At 40.2% G+C, this 19,440-nt stretch overlaps 1 protein-coding gene across 1 annotated transcript; it reads left to right on the top strand.

Moving 5' to 3' along the window:
- The first annotated feature begins 5,642 nt into the window (after positions 1 to 5,642).
- LOC118386176 (renin receptor-like) lies at positions 5,643 to 15,925 on the top strand. Its single transcript, XM_035773681.2, has 9 exons — positions 5,643 to 5,811; positions 6,595 to 6,725; positions 6,822 to 6,950; positions 7,084 to 7,179; positions 7,299 to 7,436; positions 10,502 to 10,555; positions 10,705 to 10,854; positions 14,617 to 14,736; positions 14,891 to 15,925. The coding sequence occupies exons 1-9, from the start codon at positions 5,736 to 5,738 to the stop codon at positions 15,083 to 15,085; spliced, it is 1,089 nt and encodes a 362-aa protein (XP_035629574.1). The 5' UTR covers positions 5,643 to 5,735; the 3' UTR covers positions 15,086 to 15,925.
- Positions 15,926 to 19,440: the final 3,515 nt, after the last annotated feature.

Here is a 19,440-nt window from a genome sequence, read left to right as displayed (position 1 = left end):
GGACCCATCTAAGCTTTGGACATAAGGCATATATGTCCCTGGCTTTTCTAGACCCAATCTGTCTCGACCTACAAAGACCTCCAGAGAGTTGGTGGAAAAGTTGGGCTGCTTCTATATTTCACCTGCACACATACCTGCATACTTGTTTAATGTAGCTAGACCGTTCTGAGCCCCATCCTGAATGCTCAAGGATAAGGGGGTGGAGGGGAGATGCAGTAGCCTAATCAAGAACAAGACTAGACTCCCTTAAGCCAAATGAAGCCAACAGCCTGGATAAACACACAGCTTTCATAGATACTGTTTTGTGGAGGTGACAAGTTTGCAAAGAAAGCAAATGATTGAACATCAAATGGGATAAAGCTGACCATAAAATTCAATAAAAATGACTTTACATTCAGAATATGACCCTGACATTCACAAATCCTTGGAATTACATCCTTAGTAGTCCTAAATCAGGGATGGCAACTCCAGTCCTCTGGGGCCAGAGTGATGTCACTTTTGCCCCAACTCCAGCTAACACACCTGACTCCAATAATCAAATAATCATGATCTTTACTCTAGAACACAATTAGTTTCATCAGCTGTGTTTTCTAGGGATGGCGGAAAAAGTGACAACACTCTGGCCCCTGAGGACTGGAGTTGCCAATCGCTGGCCTAAATGGACCCTGGTTGGTTTATGTATGTTCAAATACCCCCACTCAGTGGATGTACTTGGTATTACTGGTGAAGAGAACGTGAACACTGATGTACTACCTCAGCGGGCACCCAACCACAGATCGATCTCCAAGGCATTCCTAGTCGATCACCTAACATTTCTGTTAAAAAAAACAATGATAAACCTTTGTGTTCCTATTTGTTTTATTCGTTTCGCGCTGTTGGTGGTAGGCACTCTTGATTCAGCAGTCCTAGCGCCGGGGAGGCAAAGCGTTCCCATTTTGAACCGTTTCATGTGTCTGAAGGTAGAACTCTGAAGTTAGAACTTGAGTTAATAAAGCTGCATACAAACATGGTCTCTTTTTTGTTTTCTTGAGTAAGGCAGCTCCAAAATGCAGTTGTTTCAGCCTAGTTCAGTGCTTTCTGTGGTGGTGGGACAAGCCAGCAGAAAATATGTAGTGTTGCGCCGTGATTGGCCCAGTGTTCTGTCACTCATGGGGACACTACGTCACCGCCAAGTCTAAGGGTAGACCTAAAAATTCTAGCCCCTTGGGTGCTACCATAGAATTACATTAGAAGTGCCCATTCAAGAAGGCTCAAGGTCATTGGCCATAGATAAAATTATGTCAAATCACATTATATCTACAGTAGCATTGATTGGACTGATTATGTCAACATCCTTTCAAAATCTTAGCTAGCAGTCATGAATCAAGTCGACAATCTACTGGCAAATCCTTTTTAATCCTTGTAATATGAAGAGAAATAATGAAGAGAAATTATAGATCACACATATCGGTGCTCATCGGCCATTGGTCATAAACACTACACAACAAGTTGGAAATCGCAAATTCAACAATGAGTGGTTTGGAAGGAGTCAGTGGCTAACTGCAAGCATTGCAAAGTAATCATTAGCCTGCTATTCAGTGGAGTGGCTGTGTGGTATCAAGTCTAAGATTAAGGGTCTCTTTTCATAGTTTAAAATTATAAACATTCAACATGCTGTCAGTGAAGCATGATATTTTATTTATTTATTGTACCTTTATTTAACTACGCAAGTCAATTTAAGAACAAATTCTTATTTTCAATGACAGCCTAGGAACAGTGGGTTAACTGCCTTGTTCAGGGCAGAATGACAGATGTTTACCTTGTCAACTCAGCGATTCAATCTTGCATCCTTTCGGTTACTAGTCCAATGCTCTAACCACTAGGCTACTTGCCGTGCTCAAAACAACTGTTAACTCGGAACTGAAAAATCTGACTTTAGTCAGTTCAAGACAACTGGAAAAACGACCTATGACTGGGAAAATACGCTTTGAACTTTCATCCAACTCGGAATTGTAAAAACGGAACTCGGCCCTCTTTCCAAGCTCTCACTTGGTGTACAGGGAGAAAACTGTAAGAACGGCCCATGTTCTGAATTCTGTTGCTGTACATGACACTCTAGACCCAAACTATTATAGACCCATATCTGATCAATAGTCTTCTGATTAATGATTTATTTATTTTACCTCACGTTAGTCTCATTCCAAACGTCGGAAATTGTTGGTTATCTGCACGAACCCAGTCTTCACTATGAGTCACATACATCAATTGTCTTAAATAATTTATTTATAACTAAGTAATTCACAGAAATGCATAAACAAACCAACAAACTTGGTAAATGTGGTTACATGAAAATGTGCCCTAGTGGGCTGAACCGGTATTGCGGCTTGTTAGACAAAGGGGAAATGGGGGGGGGGTCGACCAAGAAGTCACTACAGAGTAATAATTATAACAATTAAAATGCTAATCCTTTACACATGAACGCTCACTCATTCGGGAACAATTGCAATCAATATATATATTTACGCTCAGTGTGTCGTCTTGATTGCTGGTGAAAAGTCTTTCTTTTGTAGAATTGCCCGTCTCTCTACATCTCTCTCTCTCTCTGTCTTGGTTAGAGGGGATAGTTCAAATTGACATTCGTTATAGAATGGATGTTTCGGTGGTTGTCGTTCTTCACGTTCAATGTTACCAAATTCCTAGCTGCAGACTAGTAAAAAATATCAAAGACTTGTTCTTATTCTGTCGGTATCGATAGTCTAAGAGTTTAACCATGTGGTATGGTTAAAAGATTCTACAACATTTAGCCATCTCGTAATTAAGGTAAGCTCGGTCTACAACCTTTGTCCTCCCCTAATGGAGAAAAACATGGTCTGACGATAATTTCTCAAAGTTGGGTTTTATTCGGAATGGTAGATGAGGGCTGTCCCAGGATGTCTGACCCTAACTGGGCTCAGGGGCGGTCCTCTGATTTTGTTCAAATCAAAAGGGAATTGTATTTTTCTTCATTAAACAGTCCACAATCATATTACACAATTATACAAACAGTATCATACTCACTCATTCATCTTATACAACAATTAGATGTAAACCTCATATCTGAGGCTATTATATAAACAGCGTTATGGTAATGTGGCCACATCGTCTCTCTTGAGCTTGCCAAGTTGTGACAAACGCACCAGGTTGTAGCTGGATTCTTCACTGATCTTTTACACTTTCTCTGGAACATGAAATTTGTTCGCACCTCAAGTTCTGTGAGGTGGAAGGATATCCTTTGTCTCCATGAAAAACTACTCTCTATAACTGTGTGTCCATGAGGTCTTCTCCGAAATGTACGACCTCTGACCACAGCAGTCTGGTTGTAGAAGCAGAGAGCGGGGAGTGATCGCTGTACTCAAAGAGGGCGACGTCATGACACTACTATGGCCTATTTATTGCCTACCTCCTCACGCCATTTGCACACACTGTATATATACTTTCTTTTTTTATATATTGTGTTATTGACTGTATGCTTGTTTATTCCATGTGTAACTCTGTGTTGTTGTTTGTGTCGCACTGCTTTGCATTACCTTGGCCAGGTCGTAGTTGTAAATGAGAACTTGTTCTCAACTAGCTTACCTGGTTAAATAAAGGTGAAATAAAAAAAATAAAAAATTGACATTTCAAAAGTGCTGAATAAATAGTTACACTGACTACTCCATCCTAGCTCACTCATTAATGTCTTAATCAAAATTACGGATTGCCTGTTATCCGTTTGTCATCCCCTTATGCCATAGCTTGTACATCTCAATTGTAAGTAGAAACCACATTTGTTTAAGCAAGTCAGCCAGATCAGCTGTGTTTTTTTAAAGGCAGTAAATGAGTCTGAATTAACTGTTTCTCAGCCAGACAAGGCTCCGCTGATTGGCAGGTGTAGCAGTGGTAAGGTGTTGGGACAGCTTTATGTAGGCCCTATGGGCACCGTTTGTCACCGTTATAGTGCAATTAATGTATTGTTTAGTGTTGTGTTGTGACTTTGCTGACATGCGTCCCACACTTTTTGGGGTTTGTTGCGGCATCAATATTTAAATACTAAAATCGCCACTGAATGAATGAGTATAGAAAAGTGTTCCGATAAGATTGTGTATTTTTTATTATCGAGGAATATCTCAGCTCACTGGTCACCATAGCATCTCCCACGTGTAGCACACGCTCCAGCAGGTATATATATCTCTCTCTAGTCACCCCCAAAACCAATTCTTTCTTTGGCCCCCTCTCCTTCCAGTTCTCTGCTGCCAATGACTGGAACGAACTACAAAAATCTCTGAAACTGGAAACACTTATCTCCCTCACTAGCTTTAAGCACCAACTGTCAGAGCAGCTCACAGATTACTGCACCTGTACCTAACCCACCTATAATTTAGCCCAAACAACTACCTCTTTCCCTACTGTATTTAATTAATTAATTTTGCTCCTTTGCACCCCATTATTTTTATTTCTACTTTGCACATTCTTCCATTGCAAATCGACCATTCCAGTGTTTTACTTGCTATATTGTATTTACTTTGCCACTATGGCCTTTTTGCCTTTACCTCCCTTCTCACCTCATTTGCTCACATTGTATATAGACTTGTTTATACTGTATTATTGACTGTATGTTTGTTTTACTCCATGTCTAACTCTGTGTCGTTGTATGTGTCGAACTGCTTTGCTTTATCTTGGCCAGGTCGCAATTGTAAATGAGAACTTGTTCTCAACTTGCCTACCTGGTTAAATAAAGGTGAAATAAAAAATAAAATAAATAAATATGAGCGGAGGGACATGTCAGTGAGCCGGATGAGAGGCAGCCTCATCGCCGCTCGATTTGGCTCCATAATTTGCATACTGCTACAACTGCTTTTTGAACTCAAAACAACGTTTTTCCGCAGATGATTTACAAAATAATTCTCTAAAGAGGGTGAATGTGTACGATTTCCCAGGATATGTAATAATGAATCCAGGTTAAATGTATTTGAACACGCATTTCATTACACAATGGTAGCCTACCTTTTGAGGTTTGCAATTTGTTCATGGTTCTATGTAGATTTTTAAGCATTTTTAACCGTTTGGGAGCCAAATGAACCGGCTCACCGAAAATACTCAGAATGACACTACCCCCCCTCGCCTCACACTGACCATCAAATGCAGGCCACTAGACACACACAAAAAAGGCTCCGCTTTTTTTAATGCACACTCAGCTGTGCCTCACAAGTAATACAACAAATGATATGTTAATAGTGTGATCATTTACTGTACCTACATTTTTTTCAATATAATTTCAAAATTATCTAAAAAGAACAACATTTGCAGGGCAATTGAAGCACAGCCAATATGCAGTGATAATGTATTGGGCCTATAGCCTACTGCACAAACATCATTGCCTCAGAACTGTTTTAATTGGTTAATGTGGCATTGATTAACATGTTTTATATTGTATACAAAATCTGAGGGGTAAATCTCGGTTTGCATTTTGACTCACAAAGTGATCTAGACTCAGAAAAGCTTGGTGACCACTGTACTACAGTATATCGAATAGACCCTGCTTGTGGTATTGCTTTTCATTACCGGAAAATGTAAAAGTACGGAGACAAGCAGCTCCATATTGCAATAGCCATACAATTAAAATAATTGCAGAAATCAATCAATGTAATTTCTGCAGATTACCAATTCATACCCATCATGCATTGCTACCACGTTCGTGACAAGCGAGTCAGTTGATTGACGTTAGAGCAAGGAGAAAGATGTCGCTGGAAAATCGCCGAAGGATGGAGGCTGTATTCACCGTAGCGCTTATCTTCTGCTCAGCTTTTACGTCAGGTATAAGAGATGGAAATCTTCTGATTATTTACCTACTGATCTAGATGGTTTTCTGGAAATGATCTCATGCAGATAACGTTGTTACTAGTAGAGAGTTCTCTGCTTGAAATTGATAGCTAGCTAAATACAGGAAATAGCTAGCTAGTTACTGCTGAATAAATGATAATCCGATTTGGAAAAACACTTCCAATCCTGTTGATAGAAAGATAGTAAGCAATCATTTGCTTGTTGGGCCTAATTGCCCTAGGATGCTAGCTAGCTAACGTCAATTTGACAGACAGCAACCCGCACCAGCTGGGAGTGGGACGACATAATCGCCGGCTAACGTGAGCCATTTCCCGCAGTTTGACCCCTTTTGTCGTTCTCAACAACAATATCTAGCCATCCATCGGTTCATTTTTAGCTGTCAAATTAACCAGACTCTCTGGGGAGCAACTAGCCAGTTCAGTATCATGTGACAGACGGCATACCAATATCTGATTCACTCAACTTCCTCAAACATTATTCTGCTTTTTCCCAGTCACGAGACTCCGGCTGACTAGCTACTGTTGCCCGGCTCTGCCATCCATAAAACAGTGTAATTCGCTGTTTTTAATTAACAGTCAAGTGGGACCAAATAGCAACACTATACTGTCAGAACCGACCTAGATTAACCTCCATAGTCTTATGATATAGCTAGGTATGTGGCCCTGGTGTCCCCTCCACACACAGTATGGAATGACCTTTGCTGTTTAGACGTTATTGGAAGTTGTTTATAGATTTGTTCCTTCTGTATTTCCTCAGGTGTTCAGGGGGACAGCCTCACCATATTGCAGGCCCCTGAGTATGTGTCCTTCCAAAAGGGAGACTGGCCGATATCAGGGGAGAAGATTCCAGATATGGTGGCTCTAACTATGGGTTTCTCCGTCCAGGAGGTACACACACTGATCCAATTGTTGTGCAGGTGCGCAAGCATAATTTTTTGTATATTATATACTAAAATCTTGTGTATTGTGTCTGTGTGTGTGTAGGATCTCTCCTGGCCAGGCCTCCGGGCAGGTCCTTTGTTCCAGCGTCCCAGGGCCAACGTGCTGGTGGTGGTGCGGGGGGTGGACAGCCTGGCCCTGCCCCAGAGTGTGGCCTCCTACCCCCTGGAGAATGTGAGTGTGACCAGAGTTCCAATCAGTAAGGTGGTGTTTGGGGAGTAGCAAAGTTCCTTTTAAGAGATTCCTTTTAATCAGATTCTTCACAGAAGCTCTATTAATAACATATCCCTTGTTCTCTCTCCTGCAGCCGGTGCCCTTCACCCTGGACAGTGTGGCTGAGACGGTTCACACTCTCTTTGCTGAGGACACTCCTGTGGTGCTCCAGCTGGCCCCTAGCGAGGAGGTACTGTATACACCAGCACATTATTGGATGAGCACCTGAGTGTGTGTCGCTGTGTTGTATTATACAGGGGGTGGGTATGTGCAGGTCATGGTAATGTTATCCTGTGTATGTGTGTCTAGAGGCTGTACATGCTGGGAAAGGCCAATGCTGTGTTTGAGGACCTGCCTGTGACCCTGCAGCAGATTCGTGCTCGTCTCTCCCAGGATGGCTCTGTGCTCGCCTCCCTGCCACTGAACTCCCTCAGCCGCAATGCTGAGGTACATGCATTAGTCTCGTCACGATACTAATGATACCAGGCCAAGTGTCACGATACTGACTAGTATCGCAATACAACAGGGTAGAAAATTCAGTAGCCTAGCGTCCTTTTTGGCCCGTCCCCCAACACGTATTCCCGTTTTCTAAACGTTACGCGCATGTGCAAAACAAACTCACTGATTTTAACACTTCTACTCAATACACATATTGAATTTAACTTCACACTGTAGCGGTATTTATTAGAGGGGGGTAAAGAAAGAAGAAAAGAGAATACACACCATATAAAACCCACATCACAGCACAGTGGTAACCCAAACAAGAATACCTCATACAATAATACTAATAATGGCAGAGCAATTCAACAGCAACTTCATACAAGAACAAACCCAGTCATCAACATAGGATTTACAATAATCTGTATTATTTTCTAGTGGATGAGTGCAGAGGGTATGAATGTGGGGGGTGTTCATCGACACAACGAAGGCCTTAAAAATGTCCACAGTCTTCTCGGCCACATGTCATTAGTACACCCCACCTCAATACAGTTCACATAATATACAACTTGCAAGTAACCTACTAAAATGTCCATCCAAATACTTCTGGCAGGGAAATAATAGTCCAGCTCTAATGAACTTCAATGGGAAGTGCATTTAAAAAATAGAGAGTCTGTTGCAGGGTAAAGCACTGGAATGAGAGGGAAGAGAAAGAGAGAAAAAGATACATCTTAGCTGTGGTCTTCAGGCCTGCCGGTGTCTGACTGTCCCATGGTTTGTATGTTAAAGCTTCGCTACAATGTTGCTACACGATCTAAAGCGATCACACCGATGATTGAGTTAAATACTTTACAAACTACAAACGCTGAAAACAAACACAACTTCTGCAGCACAGCACACACAATCAAACTGTCGCGCCACCCAAGAGTTCCTCCCCAAAGAGCTGAACGAGCTCTCTTTATTTCCTCCTTCCTTACTGCTCATGCGCTCTTAAAGTGGCAGCGCACGGTGAAAGCTCCGAGCAGATTTCGCCACAACACTGTTAGCTGTATAATAGAATACTGTGTAGAATGGCTGATTTGCTGATATTTGGCTGGAGGAATAGGAGGAAGGAATATACATCCATAATCTGCTTTCATTGTAGCAGTAAGGGGGAAAACACTGCATTAAACTGTTTTTACTCTTCAGTTAACATACATTCAGACACGCACACACACTCTGTTTGCCTCAAAAACACACACACACACACACACACACTCTCTACCTCCCTCACACACTCTCTCTCATAAACACACACTCTCTCTCCCACACACATACACACTGCTCCCAACTTTAAAAAACGTTTGACACCAAGCAGAATGTAAGGAGTACCAGAAAGAACTGTGTGATAGTTTAGGCTTACATTAGACCATATGACTCATACCTTTGATTCACATCTCAAAAGTAGCAGACACTTTTCCTTTCTTCCTGTGCCAATCAAATTTGCCTAGACCTAGTGTCAAATTACCAGGTTGTTGTTACCAGGTTGCTGCTGTTGTTACCAGGTTCTTAACTAGCTAGGTAACATGACTGCAATGTTGTCAAAGCAATTAGCGGCATGGGATTAGTTTAAAACACAAGGAAGAAAAAAAGGTAGCTCTGGTAATGAGTCATATTTGTTCCCCTGTTTGAGCAAAGACAAGCTGTTTCTCTAAGCTGTAACGCTGCAAGCATGACTGTCACAAAGTGTTTCCTCTGGCACTGCTGTTTGACAACAGACTTGTAAAGCCTATGACTGGCCTGTGCTGTTGGTTATAACAGGGAGGAAATGATATACGGCGTATAAACTTAGCTTGCTCTGAGTGCTGCTCCAATGTATCAAATGTAACAACAGAATCAAATCAAATAAAATGTATTTATATAGCCCTTCGTACATCAGCTGATATCTCAAAGTGCTGTACAGAAACCCAGCCTAAAACCCCAAACGGCAAGCAATGCAGGTGTAGAAGCACGGTGGCTAGGAAAAACTCCCTAGAAAGGCCAAAACCTAGGAAGAAACCTAGAGAGGAACCAGGCTATGTGGGGTGGCCAGTCCTCTTCTGGCTGTACCGGGTGGAGATTATAACAGAACATGGCCAAGATGTTCAAATGTTCATAAATGACCAGCATGGTCGAATAATAGTAAGGCAGAACAGTTGAAACTGGAGCAGCAGCATGGCCAGGTGGACTGGGGACAGCAAGGAGTCATCATGTCAGGTAGTCCTGGGGCATGGTCTTAGGGCTCAGGTCCTCCGAGAGAGAGAAAGAAAGGAGAGAATTAGAGAACGCACACTTAGATTCACACAGGACACCGAATAGGACAGGAGAAGTACTCCAGATATAACAAACTGACCCTAGCCCCCTGACACAAACTACTGCAGCATAAATACTGGAGGCTGAGACAGGAGGGGACAGGAGACACTGTGGCCCCATCCGAGGACAGGGCCAAACAGGAAGGATATAACCCCACCCACTTTGCCAAAGCACAGCCCCCACACCACTAGACTTATCAGGGTCTGCATCCGCCCCCCCAGGTGAGTGATGCAGGTGAGTCCCGTGTGGCTCAGTTGGTAGAGCATGGCACTTGCAACTCCAGTTTTGTGGGTTTGATTCCCACTTGGGGACGAGTACGGAGAAGGTATAATATGCATGCACTCACTACTTACTGTAAGTCGCTCTGGATAAGAGCATCTGCTAAATTACTCAAATGTAAATGATGGGGGATATGGCTGGCAGATCACTGCTACCATGGGATACAAGAGACTAGTTGCTGTTGCTTAATTTTTAAATATTTTTTACAATTTATAAACTGACTTAATACATGTTTTATAACTGCCCTAACAGTTAGCTCGGTATCATATGAAACGTTACTACGGTGTTTTAAAATGTTGCTATCATAAATATCATGGCGTTTTGATACCATGATATTACCGTGGTACCGGTATACCATGCATAAATAGTGCTAGTTCTGTCTGTGTCCCTCTGTAAAAGTGAACAAGAACAGTAAGGGTTGACCACTTCAAATGTTGACCTCTGACTTTTCTCTCTCCCTATAGGCTGATCTGCTCTTCCTGTCTGAGGTCCAGGTTCTACATGACATCACTGCCCTGGTAAGACTCTGAATATATCATTTGTTGGGCACAGGGGCATTGGATTATTTAAATCTGAGCACAGCAGTGCCATCCCCAGAGCCTCACAGCATGTTCTGCTTCTTCATTAGCGGCTAATGTTGGTCGTCTACCCCCCCACACCCCTGTAGCTGCAGAGACACAGGCACCTGGCCAAGGACCACTCCCCTGACCTGTACTCCCTGGAGCTGTCTGGTCTGGAGGAGCTGGGCCGCCGCTACGGACAGGACTCCTCTCAGTACCAAGACGCCACTGCCATTCTGGCCAATGTCCTACAGAAGGTAAGCACAAGGGGGAATGCCCATACTGTATTCATAACACGTCTTAGTGGTGTGACTTACTCCTAAATGGCCAAGTACAGAAGACAATGGTTTATGGTTGTAAAATCAATTTATGTACACTGAACAAAAATATAAACACAATATATAAAGTGTTGGTCCCATGTTTCATGAGCTGAAATAAAAGAGCTCTGAAATTTTGCATCCATGTTAGTGTGCATTTCTCCTTTGCCAAGATAATCCCAAAAATGTGCAGTTTTCTCTCACAGCAACATAATGCCACAGATTGGCATGCTGACTGCAGGAATGTCCACCAGAGCTGTTGCCAGAGACTTGAATGTTCATTGCTCTCCCATAAGCCACCTCCAACTTCGTTTTAGAGAATTTGGCAGTATGCCCATCTGGCCTCACAACCGCAAATCACGTGAAATCACGCCAGCCTAGGATCTCCACATCCAGCTTCTTTACCTGCGGGATCGTTTGAGACCAGCCACCTGGACCGCTGATGAAACTGTGGGTTTGCGCAACCAAATAATTTTAGCATAAACTGTCAGAAACCGTCTCAGGGAAGCTCATCTGTGTGCTCGCCTTCCTCACCATGGTCTTGACCTGACTGCAGTTTGGCGTAGTAACCGACTTCAGTGGGCAAATGCTCACCTTTGATGTCCACCTGCACTCTGGAGTGTGATCTTCAAGGTGGAATCCAAGTTTCAGCTGTACCGGGCAGTATGGCTTTGTGTGGGTGAGTGGTTTGCTGATGTCAATGTTGTGAACAGAGTGCATGGTGGCGGTGGGTTTATGGTATGGGCAGACATAAGCTACAGACAATGAACACAATTGCATTTTATTGATGGCAATTTAAATGCACAGCGATAACGTGATGATCCTGAGGCCCATTGTCGTGCCACTCATCTGCCGCCATCACGTTTCAGCATGATAATGCAAAGCTGAAAATGTCCCAGTTCTTCCATGGCCTGTGTACTCACCAGACATGTCACCCATTGAGCATGTTTGGGATGCTCTGGATCGATGTATACAGCAGTATCTTCCAGTTCCCTCCAATATCCAGCAACTTCACACAGCCATTGAAGAGGAGTAGAACAACATTCCACAGGCCACAATCAACAGCCTGATCAACTCTGAGATGGAGATGTGTCACGCTGCATGAGGGAAATGGTGGTCACACCTAGGGCTGTTGCGGTGACCGTATTACTGCCACACCGGCGGTCACCTGTCATGAAGGCAGTCAAATTCCACGTGAGTGATGCTGTTGATGGTCATTAGTAGCCTACCAAACTTGCTAACTACCTGGTACTCAGTACTCTATTGTCACTCTGACATCAATGTAACTGAAAATCTAATCAAACACTTCATGAAAGGCTATGAGCTCATGTTGCGCAACATTTCTCTCTGCTATGCAATTGCGTGAGAACAAAGTGATGGCCTCTACTAAAAAGAGGAGGATCCCATCAGCTTTATATAAGCTAGGCCTACTATATTTATTTCTCAACTTTCCTAATATTAAGCAGATTGCTTCTCTTTACAACAGGAGTTCGTGCCCGGCCAGCTACCTGGCTGGCATGAAAATGAACCATGGGAAAAGCCTTCTCCATTTGCTACTTAAGTGCATTTTTCCCGCTGCCACTGTTTTGAGACTTGCATGATAATGGTCCATTCTAAATCAAAACACATTTCCCTTATTATTTAGTATATGTGAAGAAAAGATTAAATCAAGAATAGATGGGACTATATTAGCCTATCACTTGTGAATGATATTTTATCACTTGTGAATGATGCCCAGCATAAGAAACATCGCCTTTTTTTGCGACTTTTTCTAATCGTAGTCGCACACCTCATGTAGCCTGGCCCATAGGCCTGCCTATATGTTTTCATAAGCTATGTATCACAACTAAAGTGGCCAAATAACTTCTTAAAATGAAGCACATTAATCCGCTTTACAAGGGGTGTAGACCCTAACTGGCAGACATACAGTGTGAAATGCACCTTTATAATAAAAGCATTTTTTTTATGCTAGTGGTTGTATTAATTTGGGATTTATTGTATCACCAACTGTTCCAGACTATGTTTGGATTATTAATTCCTCCCTCAGAATAGAATAGGTCAACTTTTGTACTATATGGGATAGTATGTTGACATAGGCTAGAGCTTCTGCTGTTGTTAGGCCTACTCATCCGTTGGCTGACGCAGCCAAGGGCACAATGGCCACTGACTGCAAAAGGCATGGATTTTTTTTTAGGGTGCATTAGGGCGTTATTAAGTGCTTGTGAAATTGTGAACGAGAGACTGATGAAGTGTGTGCAACCTGCGCAAAAAAAGCAGAGCTGATGCCTTTCAAGCAACTTTTTTCAAATCCACATTAGTCGCATCATGCAGCCTTACAATATATTAAAAATGAAATGTATAGCCCAATGTTTGTAGAACAACTAAAGTTACATTAATAACTCTGAATTAAGCATATAATAGTACCTATTTATTTGTTAACCGTTAAACACAGAATAGTCACAAATTGTTTGGAGAAAATATACATTCTATTTTATTCAGGTTTGTTCAGTTGTATTCTTCATACTATGAAATAATGTAAAATAATGCCACGGAATTCTAAGCAGATCTTCTCTGCTAAATGACCTAGTGTAGCCCACAGCCATATGTTATAGCTAGATCAGGACCTAACATACCGTAAGGACAACTCAGTATGCTATTCTGTTCTTCTGAAATAGACTACATTTTCTTCATATCATGCTGATTTATTGTGAAGTTGTAGGCTATATTACATGGATTTATTGTCAAGGTGTAGGCTATATTACATGGATGTATTGTCAAGGTGTAGGCTATATTACATGGATTTATTGTCAAGGTGTAGGCTATATTACATGGATGTATTGGGAAGGTGTGGGCTATATTACATGGATTTATTGTGAAGGTGTAGGCTATATTAGATGGATTTATTGTGAAGGTGTAGGCTATATTACATGGATTTATTGTGAAGGTGTAGGCTATATTACATGGATTTATTGTGAAGGTGTAGGCTATATTACATGGATTTATTGTGAAGGTGTAGGCTATATTACATGGATTTATTGTGAAGGTGTAGGCTATATTACATGGATTTATTGTGAAGGTGTAGGCTATATTACATGGATGTATTGTGAAGGTGTAGGCTATATTACATGGATGTATTGTGAAGGTGTAGGCTATATTACATGGATTTATTGTGAAGGTGTAGGCTATATTACATGGATGTATTGGGAAGGTGTAGACTATATTACATGGATTTATTGTGAAGGTGTAGGCTATATTACATGGATTTATTAGACTTTTTAAAATGTAGATGTTCCAAAGTTCTGCATCAGTGTCTTGTAGGAAGCCAGGAGATGCTAAATGGGTTTAATTAACGGTCAATTACAGTGAGATCGACAGTTATTTGCTTGACCAACCCCGGCTGACAAAATTTTGTGACCGCCACAGCCCTAGTCACACCTGATACTGACTGGTTTTCTGATCCACGACTCTACTTTATTTTCTTTAAAGGTATGTGACCAACTGATGCATATCACATGAAATCTATAGATTAGGTCCTAATTCATTTCTTTAAATGGACTGATTTCGTTACATGCATGGTGTGTTTTATATTTTTGTTCAGTGTTGATGACCATAAAAACATTCTCTCGTTATGTTTATATAGACCAACTGTTGTTGTTCCATGGTTTCTTTGTTCTACGTCTCTCTCAACTTCCTGTGCTTTAGTTCGGTGAGGACTTGTTTGCTCTTTATGGTGACAGCGCGGTGGTGGAGGTTGTCACAGTGAAGAACTTTGAGGCGCCACTTACCAGGAAATCTCGCTCAATCCTGGAGTCCAAACAAATTGTGAGTGCATTTTTTTTTTTTTTAATTATACGTAGATCTATGTACATTTATGCTATTACACAGATCATAAGCCTGTTATATTTGGATCTTCATAATTCATTGATATGGTTTCAATGGATGTCAATCTTCTCTACATCCCTCTCACCCCCTGCAGAGTAACCCTGGCAGTCCCTATAACCTGGCCTATAAGTATAACTTTGAGTATGCCGTGATCTTCAACATCGTGCTGTGGCTGATGATCATCCTTGCCCTGGCTGTTATCGTCATCTCATACAACCTGTGGAACATGGACCCAGGATATGACAGCATCATCTACAGGATGACCAATCAGAAGATCAGGTTGGACTAAGGTCTGCCCAGCAACACTCGAGCCCTCCTATTAGCCCTCTCCTAGTGAATCTTTGTTTTTCTTGTTTTGTGTGAAAAATAAAGAAGTGGAGCTGAAGGTGTAGGCCTAATTCTAAATGGGTTGGATAGGTTTAAGCAATATGGTGAAAATAATGTATCTTAGCATAGTGTAGGCCATAGTTGCACTAATTACAAACCAGATAGTGTATACCTATTCTACCTCTCAGCTATAGACAAGCTTCTAGTGGTTGGTTATGGACTTGGGAGTAGACATCAGAGTAGCAGTTGTTCAGGGAGAGGTAAAGGTCCTATCCAATATGAATGACATGTATAAGAGATGGACTTAATTAGTTAGCACCTTTGGGAAATTGCAGAGGTTAACTATACAGTAGCTGTAGTTGTGTAGTTTAATGCTGAGTTGTAACACTAGAGCTGTCTCTGAGGTCTAGTCCTGTACCTTCAACCCCACACTTCACATTGCTTATGAATGTCCTCTTTTAGTAGGTGTCCTACATCCCTGGTGATTTCAAATGTCCTGTTTTATTTTTATTGTAAAAAGTAAAGATGATTATTCTAATGCCCTGAAAGACTGAGAATTGGTGTGTGTGATGTAAATGTTTGTCTCGCTATTTGAAACTGTTTTAAGTTAAAGTGAAATCTAGGTGTATATATTGAAGTTAGAAATACAAATATCCTGAAGGATATAACTGATATAACTGCTTTATTGCTATTGTGAGAAGGTCTGTGTAACATTGGCTGGCAGGTTGCAAAGGCTCCTTGCATGCATTTTGCGGTTGTGTGACTTTGACATTTGAATATGCAATAAATGAATTACCATCTGTTTGTACTTCAGTAAATTAAATTTCACACATTTATTAAACCACCATAGTCTAGAAACAATTGATACATTGGCACAAATGACCTTGGACAAACTGTCCCATAGTTTGCTTTACATTTGTCTGACACCGAGTTTCTAATAAACAAACTTGTTCTTACTCAGTGACATGACATGTTTACCATGACTAAAAATACTCTTCAGTTGACGTATCCAATACACGAGAGCACGAGACAAATGTACTCATTGAGTTATATGGAAGTAACCAACCAGTGACGCTGCATAGCGATGCGCCACCTCTAAAATAATCCTCAATATGTGACGGGCTTGGTGTGCGTTTGTAACTGTTTTAGTAACAGCAGATCCAGTGTTCTACAAAAACACATTGTCCATGTGAAACGAATAGTATCAAAACACATTGTCCATGTGAAACGAATAGTATCAAAACACATTGTCCATGTGAAACGAATAGTATCAAAACACATTGTCCATGTGAAACGAATAGTATCAAAACACATTGTCCATGTGAAACGAATAGTATCAAAACACATTGTCCATGTGAAACGAATAGTATCAAAACACATTGTCCATGTGAAACGAATAGTATCAAAACACATTGTCCATGTGAAACGAATAGTATCAAAACACATTGTCCATGTCAAAACACATTGTCCATGTGAAACGAATAGTATCAAAACACATTGTATCAAAACACATTGTCCATGTGAAACGAATAGTATCAAAACACATTGTCCATGTGAAACGAATAGTATCAAAACACATTGTCCATGTGAAACGAATAGTATCAAAACACATTGTCCATGTGAAACGAATAGTATCAAAACACATTGTCCATGTGAAACGAATAGTATCAAAACACATTGTCCATGTGAAACGAATAGTATCAAAACACATTGTCCATGTGAAACGAATAGTATCAAAACACATTGTCCATGTGAAACGAATAGTATCAAAACACATTGTCCATGTGAAACGAATAGTATCAAAACACATTGTCCATGTGAAACGAATAGTATCAAAACACATTGTCCATGTGAAACGAATAGTATCAAAACACATTGTCCATGTGAAACGAATAGTATCAAAACACATTGTCCATGTGAAAATAGTATCAAAACACATTGTCCATGTGAAACGAATAGTATCAAAACACATTGTCCATGTGAAACGAATAGTATCAAAACACATTGTCCATGTGAAACGAATAGTATCAAAACACATTGTCCATGTGAAACGAATGTATCAAAACACATTGTCCATGTGAAACGAATAGTATCAAAACACATTGTCCATGTGAAACGAATAGTATCAAAACACATTGTCCATGTGAAACGAATAGTATCAAAACACATTGTCCATGTGAAGTATCAAAACACATTGTCCATGTGAAACGAATAGTATCAAAACACATTGTCCATGTGAAACGAATAGTATCAAAACACATTGTCCATGTGAAACGAATAGTATCAAAACACATTGTCCATGTGAAACGAATAGTATCAAAACACATTGTCCATGTGAAACGAATAGTATCAAAACACATTGTCCATAGTATCAAAACACATTGTCCATGTGAAACGAATAGTATCAAAACACATTGTCCATGTGAAACGAATAGTATCAAAACACATTGTCCATGTGAAACGAATAGTATCAAAACACATTGTCCATGTGAAACGAATAGTATCAAAACACATTGTCCATGTGAAACGAATAGTATCAAAACACATTGTCCATCAAAACACATTGTCCATGTGAAACGAATAGTATCAAAACATTGTCCATTGTATCCATTGTCCATGTGAAACGAATAGTATCAAAACACATTGTCCATAGTATCAAAACACATTGTCCAAACGAATAGTATCAAAACACATTGTCCATGTGAAACGAATAGTATCAAAACACATTGTCCATGTGAAACGAATAGTATCAAAACACATTGTCCATGTGAAACGAATAGTATCAAAACACATTGTCCATGTGAAACGAATAGTATCAAAACACATTGTCCATGTGAAACGAATAGTATCAAAACACATTGTCCCGAATAGTATCAAAACACATTGTCCATGTGAAACGAATAGTATCAAAACACATTGTCCATGTGAAACGAATAGTATCAAAACACATTGTCCATGAAACGAATAGTAAAACACATTGTCCATGTGAAACGAATAGTATCAAAACACATTGTCCATGTGAAACGAATAGTATCAAAACACATTGTCCATGTGAAACGAATAGTATCAAAACACATTGTCCATGTGAAACGAATAGTATCAAAACACATTGTCCATGTGAAACGAATAGTATCAAAACACATTGTCCATGTGAAACGAATAGTATCAAAACACATTGTCCATGTGAAACGAATAGTATCAAAACACATTGTCCATGTGAAACGAATAGTATCAAAACACATTGTCCATTGTATCAAAACCATTGTCCATGTGAAACGAATAGTATCAAAACACATTGTCCATGTGAAACGAATAGTATCAAAACACATTGTCCATGTGAAAATCAAAACACATTGTCCATGTATCAAAACACATTGTCCATGTGAAACGAATAGTATCAAAACACATTGTCCATGTGAAACGAATAGTATCAAAACACATTGTCCATGTGAAACGAATAGTATCAAAACACATTGTCCATGTGAAACGAATAGTATCAAAACACATTGTCCATGTGAAACGAATAGTATCAAAACACATTGTCCATGTGAAACGAATAGTATCAAAACACATTGTCCATGTGAAACGAATAGTATCAAAACACATTGTCCATGTGAAACGAATAGTATCAAAACACATTGTCCATGTGAAACGAATAATAGTATCAAAAACACATTGTCCACATTGTCCATGTGAATGTAGTATCAAAACACATTGTCCATGTGAAACGAATAGTATCAAAACACATTGTCCATGTGAAACGAATAGTATCAAAACACATTGTCCATGTGAAACGAATAGTATCAAAACACATTGTCCATGTGAAACGAATAGTATCAAAACACATTGTCCATGTGAAACGAATAGTATCAAAACACATTGTCCATGTGAAACGAATAGTATCAAAACACATTGTCCATGTGAAACGAATAGTATCAAAACACATTGTCCATGTGAAACGAATAGTATCAAAACACATTGTCCATGTGAAACGAATAGTATCAAAACACATTGTCCATGTGAAACGAATAGTATCAAAACACATTGTCCATGTGAAACGAATAGTATCAAAACACATTGTCCATGTGAAACGAATAGTATCAAAACACATTGTCCATGTGAAACGAATAGTATCAAAACACATTGTCCATGTGAAACGAATAGTATCAAAACACATTGTCCATGTGAAACGAATAGTATCAAAACACATTGTCCATGTGAAACGAATAGTATCAAAACACATTGTCCATGTGAAACGAATAGTATCAAAACACATTGTCCATGTGAAACAATAGTATCAAAACACATTGTCCATGT

This window comes from Oncorhynchus keta, chromosome 7, assembly GCF_023373465.1.
Source record: "Oncorhynchus keta strain PuntledgeMale-10-30-2019 chromosome 7, Oket_V2, whole genome shotgun sequence".
NCBI classification, from domain to species: Eukaryota; Metazoa; Chordata; class Actinopteri; order Salmoniformes; family Salmonidae; genus Oncorhynchus; species Oncorhynchus keta.
This window is presented reverse-complemented; position numbering and strand designations above follow the sequence as displayed.

Excerpts from the sequence above, each read along its gene's own strand:
- LOC118386176 (XM_035773681.2), top strand. The coding sequence starts at position 5,736 with ATGTCGCTGGAAAATCGCCGAAGGATGGAGGCTGTATTCACCGTAGCG. Across the intron at positions 10,855-14,616 it reads TGGCCAATGTCCTACAGAAG|TTCGGTGAGGACTTGTTTGC; the intron begins GTAAGCACAAGG and ends CCTGTGCTTTAG. Across the intron at positions 14,737-14,890 it reads TCCTGGAGTCCAAACAAATT|AGTAACCCTGGCAGTCCCTA; the intron begins GTGAGTGCATTT and ends CACCCCCTGCAG.